Source organism: Carlito syrichta, unplaced genomic scaffold (assembly GCF_000164805.1).
Source record: "Carlito syrichta isolate Samal-C Ts95f unplaced genomic scaffold, Tarsius_syrichta-2.0.1 Scaffold120455, whole genome shotgun sequence".
Taxonomy (NCBI): domain Eukaryota; kingdom Metazoa; phylum Chordata; class Mammalia; order Primates; family Tarsiidae; genus Carlito; species Carlito syrichta.
The window spans coordinates 144,070-153,251 of record NW_007064551.1 but is presented as its reverse complement, the minus strand read 5'-3'; the positions used below and the strand labels follow the sequence as shown (position 1 = coordinate 153,251).

General features: G+C 40.1%; 1 protein-coding gene across 4 annotated transcripts in view; it reads right to left on the bottom strand.

The window, feature by feature from the left end:
- MKLN1 (muskelin 1) overlaps positions 1-9,182 on the bottom strand; it is a 151,563-nt gene that overhangs the window by 1,235 nt on the left and 141,146 nt on the right. For all 4 annotated transcript variants that reach the window (XM_008048005.1, XM_021707540.1, XM_021707538.1 and 1 more), the window contains one exon: positions 5,994-6,048. In XM_008048005.1, the coding sequence (XP_008046196.1) occupies positions 5,994-6,048 (55 nt within the window). The remainder of the gene's footprint in view (positions 1-5,993; positions 6,049-9,182) is intronic.

Here is a 9,182-nt window from a genome sequence, read left to right as displayed (position 1 = left end):
GTAGAGATGAGGTCTCGCTGCCCAGGCGGGTCTCGAACCCACGGGCTCAGGCAATCCACTCACCTCAGCCTCCCAAAGGCGCGGGATTACAGGCTGAGCCACCGAGCCCGGCTAACATTTAATTTTCAAGTTCACTCCAGCCAAAGGAACATTCAGTGAGAGGCCGGCCTCTTGTCTTTTCCCTAGCTGGTATACTGACCCCAATTGGCTTCAGATTCCTTACACACAAACAAGACATTCATGTGATAATATACGTGATTTCCCCATTCCTGAAACGGCTGAGACCTGAGACATGACACCCTGCTGAGTGCTATCAGAAACAGGAATGGAGCCATAAAGAGTTATAAATGTTCAGTGAGAATTATTTCACATCAGATTTGCCTTCATTTGACTTAGAATACAGTTTTAGGCCCAATCTGTTTTAATCTGGTAAAAAAACAAGAATAGACCATAACATTGCCAAGGATATCAGTTTCCTGGAAGGAACATAAACAATGCCTCAAGAATGGTACATTCCTTTTTATTTTTAAAAATTCTATTATTATTATCATTTGAAGTTTGAGGGAAAATGCTTACTCCCTTGAGCTGAGCTTAAGTTTAATAAACTCTACCAATCGTCTCATAGAAATGAATGGAAAGAAACATTCCAAAATATCATCAAAGTTTATCTCTACATGATGAGATTACTGTATGCTTTTCTAAAATTTCTAAAGTGCTTTATCTTCAACTTTTTATTTTGAAAAATTTCAAACCCACAGAAAAATTTTAAGGTTTGGCCAGTGAACACTAACAAACCCTTCACTTAAGCAAATGCTAAAATTTTGCAACATATGCTGTGTGTGTATATATACACTCCTCATAATCTTTTTGTAGAATATTTGGAAGTCAAGTTGTACACGTCTTCACCCCAAAATACTCAAACTCGTTTCTGCTAAGAACAAGAACATTCACTTAACCACTACATAATACATTCAGGAAATTTAACATTGATGTTCCAGTAATCTTTTTTTTTTGAGTTGGAGTCTCACTCTGTCACCCAGACTGGAGTGCAGTGGCATGCTCATGGCCACGGCAGCCTCGACCTGCTGGGCGATCCTTCCGCCTCAGCCTTCCAAGTAGCTGGAACTACAGGTGTGTGCCACCAGGCCCAGTTAATTTTTTTGATTTATTGTAGGGACAAGGTCTCACCGAGTTGCCCAGGTTGGTCTCGAACCCCTGGGCTCAGGCAATCCTCTCACCCTTGGCCTCCCAAAGTGCTGGGATTACAGGCTTGAGTCACTGCGCTTGACCTCAGTAATCTTTTTAATAGTCATTTTTCCTACCAATCTAAAATCCAGTCCCAAAACACAAACCACACAGTTTCCAGTCTCTTTCAGATGCAACAGTTCATCAGCCCTTGTCTCATGGCACTGCCATTTGTGAAGAGTGCACTGCAGTTATGGGTAGAATGTGGTAAGTACAGTGGGACCATCTGCTTGCCCTTGATGATCAAGTTCAGCTGATACAGTTTTGGTAAGAACACTACAGACATGACACTGCATCTTCAGTGATGGAAGGCAGTAATGGCCACCTGGCTAAGTTGGTGCATGCCACATTTCTCCAATGTAAAGGTGCTCTTTCTACTTTGTAACTGATAAATTATCAATGGAGTGAGCGTCTGAGACTGTGTAAATATCCTGTTCCCCAGCAGACCCGTACCTGATGACTCTTGCTGAAACAATTGTTATTTCACATGACAACTTTCAGACTCTACAATTCCTTCTACAGTTTTCAGTTGATATTCCACTGTAAAGAAGACCTTTTTCTTTCCTCTCTTCCATTTATTTGTTTGTGTCTCAGTATGTGTTCATGGAGTCTTCTCTTGTTCAATATGTTATACTCACTACCGTCATCATTCACTGTGGTATTCATATTGTACCAGATTTGGCCAGTAAGTACTCTTTTGAGCTGACTCCTGTGTCTTTTTGAAATGTGCTCATTTATCCATCTGTGCACAGCTCTGAAGTCCTAACTTCTTCTAGGGGTGAATGGCATTTGGAAACCAAGATCAGATGTGCTGGTGCCAGGTGCCATCATTTCTAGGCCTATGCATATAAAAATACCGTACACATACTTTTTTCTTTACAAAATCAGTTTATGCTATTATTGCTAATTCCAATTTTTTAAAAAAGCCCATAAAAGAATTCTCTCTTCTTATTCCATCCTTCCTTTATTCCACCTAGAAAGCCCTGACTCCCAGCAGTATGACATTTACTCATCTGCTCAACTTAAACTACAAGAGGAATGCCAGAGAAACTGTACCCACTCATGAGGCTCAGTATTCTTTGCTTTTATGATCTTTAAAAGGTCTGGCTCTCTCTTTTTCTGTGGTTGTTTCCTCTTTGATAAACAGGCTTATTTCTGTATATATTCAATGCTGGGTTTTTCTTCTGTTTTATTCTTTACTTTATGTTATTTTATGTTATAAACTTGTAAAAATACCATGGCGTTACAGTTAAAAAAATTTTTTTTTTTGAGTTGGAGACTCACTGTCACCCAGGTTGGAGTGTTTTGCATGCTCATGGCCACCACAGCCTCAACCTGCTGGGCTCAGGTGATCCTTCCACTTCAGCCTTCCAAGAAGTTGGAACTACAGGAGCATCCCCCCTTGCCAGGTTAATTTTCTGATTTATTGTACAGACAAGGTCTCGCCATGTTGCCCAGGCTGGTCTCGAACCCCCGGGCTCAGACAACCTTCTTGCCTCCACCACCCAAAGTGCTGGAATTACAGGTGTGAGCCACTGCGCCCATCCAGTGTTGTAGTTTTAATATATTGATTCTGTGATAGGGCTTTAGTGAAGTAATCCTATTGTCATGAGACCAAATGATTTAAGAGGGAAGAAAACGCTGAGTTTCTACTATGTGCTAGGTTCTTTATGTATGATCACATGTCACTGGCACAAAAACAATCAGGTAGTGATCATAAACTCTCCTTTCAAATGAGACAACTTAAAGAGATCCAGTAATTTAATAGTCTCATGGCTAGAGAGTCAAAGTCAGTATGGGCATCCAAGTCCGTCTGAGTCCAAAGCCCCTTTATTTATTGTATTAACTCATATTCATGGAGTCCTATCATATATATTGTAGGACAACGTGCTACACTCATTCAACCCAGAAAAAATATCTTTCATTTATATTTACTATTTACCAATAAGGAAATTGAAACTTACACTATCCTGAGATGGATGGTAAGTTACAGCAGGTACCTATTATGAAATAATTACTTATCATTTCAGATGCATTTGACAGCTCTAACATAGTTCCTGAGTCACCATGCATACACCCCAGTCGAGGCTGCCCTGCGACCCTCTGCCTTCTTGTTTCAGTTCACACACTATACACAAGTGTCCTCTCATGGTCCGTCTGGTGCCACATTTCACATTTTTGTGAGTGACTTCCTGTTTAAAATGTGTGCTGAAGTGATGTCTGATGCTCCTCATTGCAAGCAGCCATGTGCCATATGAGGGAAATAAGTGTGTTAGGCAGGCTCTGTTCAGGTGTGAGTCATAGTTGCCATCTATAAGCACAACGACTGACAGTGAATCCACTGTATATGAAATAAGGGCTCTTTAAACAGAAACACAACTAAGACAAGATTACGCCTTGACCAGAGGCTTGCAGGAGGCCAAACTCCGCCTTTCCCATAGGAGAAGTGATTCCATGTTCTTTAACGGGGTGTTCCCTGTGACTTTACAGGTCATAATACTCTGAATAATGAGAACCAATTTTACCTGCATGTTTGTGTGTGTGTGTGTTTGTGTGTAAAGATCTTCCAGGTATGGGTGATGACAGTGGAGGGCGGGGAAGTTGTCTAAGGAGACTCTTAAGCCAAACCTACAGTTTTTAAAAAACAAATAAAAGAGGGGTGGAGGTCTAGGAGACTCACCGGCAGTAACACAAATGTTTAGACGGCAGACCAGCACAGAAAGATCCTGCTGATCCTAAGCCTCACGCTCCTCATCACCACATGTCCCTCACTTTATTTTCACCACAAAACAGGAGGAACTGACCACACTGAGCAGGACACCTGCTCCCTTCAACTACAGCAGAATACAAAACTCCACAGGAACGTACCTGCTTGTATTTTTCTCGATTGTGTTTGTATGGTTCCCAGTATATCTGAGATTTGTTTAGAACCCAAGTAAAACAAACGGCTCCTGAAAAAATATACTAGCTGGCAGTGAAGAGGACAGAGACAGAAGAAAGGAATTGAGCTGAAGGTAAAAATATTTGCTGACACCACTATAACATATTTAAATGACTGCCAAGAAATTCTTGTTCAAAGGCTAAAAATAAGTCAGTCAGAGACAATTTAGTGCTGCCCATCATTAAAGAAAAACAACATCCCAGGATGTGGTGCCCCACATAAGGCATCATCCATTCAAACTCAGCATATGCCAGGCTCACTATGTCTCTGTTTCAAATGACAGAATTCAGAGGGCATGAACTTTCCAAAATAAGCTTCTGCCAAGATTCTCCACCATCACAAGGCTGTGGCTTCTAGTGGCCGGAGGACATTTTTTTGAAAAGGCCTTGAGTGTATGGACTAGTGGAAAGCCATTATCTAAACTTCTTAGGAGAACCTGTGACATGGAGCTATGTTTTCCATATAGTCCTGGGGTCTCCCACATACTGTGGACTCAGAACACAGGACTGGAGTTGCCTGGATCAGCAGAGAAGCCTCAGTCTTGTTATGAAAAAAGGGCGAGGCCCCAAGAAACACTGCCACTCTTTTCCATCCTGGTGAAAAGCACCAGCATTATACATACTCTTTTTTTCTTTGAGGTATAGCACAACTTTAATAGACAAAAAGACAAACCATTAAGAAATTAAGCTGATATGCTAAAGTGTTATTTTACTCCAAATATAGAGAACAGTATTTATTTACATGTACTGGAAAATTTCAGTACTACTGCTCAACTCGAACGCAAATCAATAACAGCTCCAGCATCCATGGGGTTGATAGGCATTTGCTTGGAAGATGAGAGTTGGACATTTCTATACTTAAAAAACTGCTGTCTTGGTAAGAAACTGAAGCAACCAACAGTCACATATCCTCATGAAAACACCCTTAAAACTCACATGACTAAGGCTACCGGTTCTGGAGCTCCTACAACCCACGTACCTGACCAGTTAACAGTTTGTTACTGGTCGGGCATGGTGGCTCAAGTCTGTAAACCCAGCACTTTGGGAGGCAGAGAGGCAAGAGGATTGCCTGAGCTCAGGGGTTCGAGACCAGTTTGACTCTACAATTAGCTAGGTGTGGTGGTGCATGCCTATGGTTCCAGTTACCTGGAAGGCTGAGATGGAAGGATTGCCTTAGCCCAGCAGGTCGAGGCTGCGGTGGCCGTGAACAGCGTGCCACCGCACTCCAGCCTGGGTGATAGAGTGAGACTCTGACCAAAAAAAAAAAAAAGTTCGTTACTATTAGACGAGCACTCTACTAAATGAAGTCTGAGAAAACTTGAGTGTCAACCAGTAAGTTATCCCCAACAATGAGATAATGCACATTTCCATTTTCGGAAAGAGAATTCATTTTCTCTGCTCCCAAAACTCTTCTATCACTGCCTGCCCCATCACCATTCTCTTGACAACAAATTCCACAAAGAAAATCAGTCCATCACCAGATGTCATCTCATGGCAAGTACCCATGTTGCAGCCTGCCTTCCAAAGCTGCCTACACCAGTCAACGTGTGTTGATCCGGCTTTCACTGCCATGGTTGGCACACCAACATAGCAACTGGTAAAGCAGGAACTGAAAACTGATCCATGAACTGGAGAATGATACTTGAAAGTAAAATTTGTAGCAGGTTATTAGAAACATGCTACCCTGAACTTCATTTGTTCATCCAGTTGTTTAAAACATCTCAGCTGATGCTTCTTTAAAAGAAATCAAATCCCAGCCTCCCAAATGCTAGGGCATCTAGCTGGATAAAACATGCTGCCTTACTTACCTAGAGCTGTAAAATCTGAACCAGATTTGAACAGAGCTGATGCTAGAAGCTGAAACTGGAAGAAAAGAGAAGAAAAAGCAATTAGTTGGCTAAGCATCCTGGAAGAAAAGAATTTCTCTACCTCTGACTACTTTCTAGCTACTGTATATCTCTGCACATGAGTTGCATAGGTCTATTCACCAAATAGTGGCAAGAAGAACACCACATTTAAACTAAATAATATGCTGACTTCTGCTGGGCTACTATTATTAGTTTCCAAGATACTACCGAACCTAGTACTGGATTTTTAAAAAATTTACTTAAGCATGTATTTATTAAGGAGTAAAAGGAAAACTGAAATAAAACAGAAAATTACTCATGTGGAAACATATCACATATGGACAGACTGGTGCCTTGGGCATAGTTATTCAATTTTTAGTACATATGCATTCTCACCTCAAAAATAAATATATGCTATGGTAATAAAACACATCATGTCTCAGTTGTGTAAATCCAGCCCTGGGAAAAAAGCATGCTAGACCATGTCTAAATTACAACTCTGGATTGGGATTCCACAATCATCTATGATTATATTGATAAAACTCAAAGGCCTTTTTTGATGGAAATAATATTGTAAATGCTGATCAGACTTCCAGGCTAGTCAGACAATGTCACTGAACAATAAAGAAGCTAAGTAAGACAAATTATTGCAACATTAGCAATTTAACAAATGGATACCAAATACAAATTTAGGGGAACTGCATATATTTAATCTTGAATGAGGATGCTGGGAAAAAAAGGCAAGTTAAAGGAATGAATACAAGTGGACACATGAGTAGGATCTCAGCAGAGTTACTGAGCATGTCGCAAAGCTCCTGTGGTTAACACCACAGAGTTCTCAGGATACATTCCTTCACATCTATGTTTGCAGTCTTTAAAACTTAAGACGTCAATCATATTAACATTTGTAAACCCTGACTAATGGTCCTTTGAAGATCAGAAACTGGACAAACGTTCCAGAGGTGTTGATTGAGGCAAGTGTTAAAGAAAGAGGGTTTAATAAAGAGTTATAGATACGTGAAAGTTCCTTCTACATTCTGAGTGTCAGTTCTGTCAGGTAAATCTACTGCAAATGTGTGTCATCTGTGGCTTGTCTATCTAATGATGTCTTTTAATCAGAAATTTTAATTTTGTGGAAGTCCAATTTGTCAAGTTTTTTCTTTTATGATTAGAGCCTTTTGTGTCCTGTCTAAGAAAACTTTGTTCTCCAAAGTTATGAAGACACTCGCCTATGTTTCCTTCTCGAAGCTTTAATTGTTCTGGGTTTTATATTCAGATCTGTAATTCACCTTAATGTTTGTGTAAAGAGGGAGATGGGTGTTAAAATATCCAGTTATTCAGTATCACTTGTTAAAAACTTTCCCTTCCCAGTTGGACTTGGCACCCTGCTCAAAAATCAATTGGCTGCATACATGTGGGCTAAGTCTGGACTCTGTCGTATAGATTATCTGCTTTTCCTTAAGTCAGTACCATACTGCCTTGATTACTGTGGCTTTACATACAGTCCTGACATTAGTTAGTAAAAGACTTCCAACTTTTTCTTTTTCAAAATTGTTTTGGCTACTCTAAAACCTCTGCATTTCCATCTAAGTTTTAGAATCAATTTTTCTATTTCCTCAATGACAACAACAACAACAAAAACCAAATTTGTAATGCATTAAACTAAATACCAATTTGGGGAGAATGGTCAGCTTTAAACAATTTTTAGTCTTTCAGCCATAAATTTCCCTCTCCGTTTATTGATCTTTAATTTCTTACAACAGACATTGCTACACAGTTGATATTTTTTGATGCTTATATAAATAGTATGCTTTAAGTTTTCATTTTCTAATTGTTCATCACTAGTAGAAAAATAATTGCTTTTTCCCCCATTGACCTTGTACCCTGTAACCTTGGTAAATTTACAGGATACAGTATATTGTTTTGTTGGTTCCATGGAGTTTTCTATGTACATAATCATGTCGCCTATAAATGCAAACAAATTTACTTTCTCCTTTCCAATCTGTATGCTCTTTATTTCTTTTTCTTTCCTTATTGCACTAGCTAGGACTTCTGGTACAAGTTGAACAGAGGAGTTGACAGCATATATTTTTTCTTTGTCATGATCTTAGAGGAAAGGGTTTAATGCTTCACAATTAAATATAGTATTAGCAGTCTATTTTTCATATACCCTTAAGAGATTTAAGAGGTTCCTTTTTATTACTGTTTTGTTAAGGATTTACATTGTGAACGAGTCTCCATTTTGTTAGGCGCTTTATTTATTTTTTTTGAGTTGGAGTCTCACTCTGTTGCCCAGACTGGAGTGCAGTGGGCTCCTGGCCACCGCAGCCTTGACCTGCTGGGCTCTGGTGATCCTTCCCCCTCAGCCTTCCAAGTAGCTGGAACTACAGGCATGCGCTACCACGGCCGGCTAATTTTTGATTTATTGTAGACATGAGGTCTCGCCAAGTTGCCTAGGTCTCGCCAAGTTGAACCCACGGGCTCAGGCAATCCACTCACCTCAGTCTCCCAAAGGTGCGGGATCACAGGCTGAGCCACTGAGCCCGGCTAGACGCTTTTCTTCACATATTGAGATGATCTATGAATTTTCTCCTTCATTCTGTTAACATGGTGAGTTACACTGAATTTTTTTTTTTAATGTAAAATTAACTATATATTCCTTGGCTAACCACCCTCTGGGTCATAGTGCATTAACCTTTCAATATATTGCTGGATTCAATTTGCTAAAATTTTCTTAGGAATTTCATGGCTATGTTTATGAAGAATACAGGTCTATCATTTTGCTTATAATATCTTTGTTGGGGTTTATATCAGAGTTAAGCCGGTTTCATAAAAGTATTTAGGAAGTGCCTATCTTCCTTTAATTTCCGCAAGTCTATGTAAAATTGTAAAGTCTATGTCAAATTTTCTGTTAGAAATTTCTTTTTGTTTTTTGATTGGGGGTCTCACTGTCACTCAGGCTGGAAAGTGGCAAGATCTCACCTCAGTGCAGCCTTGACCTCCTGGGCTCAGGCGATCCTTCCACCTCAGCCTCCCAAGTAGCTAGGACAAAAAAGGTACACCACCATACCCAGCTAATTTTTTAATTTTTTGTACAAGCCGGGCTCGGTGGCTCAGCCTGTAATCCCGCACCTTTGGGAGGCTGAGGTG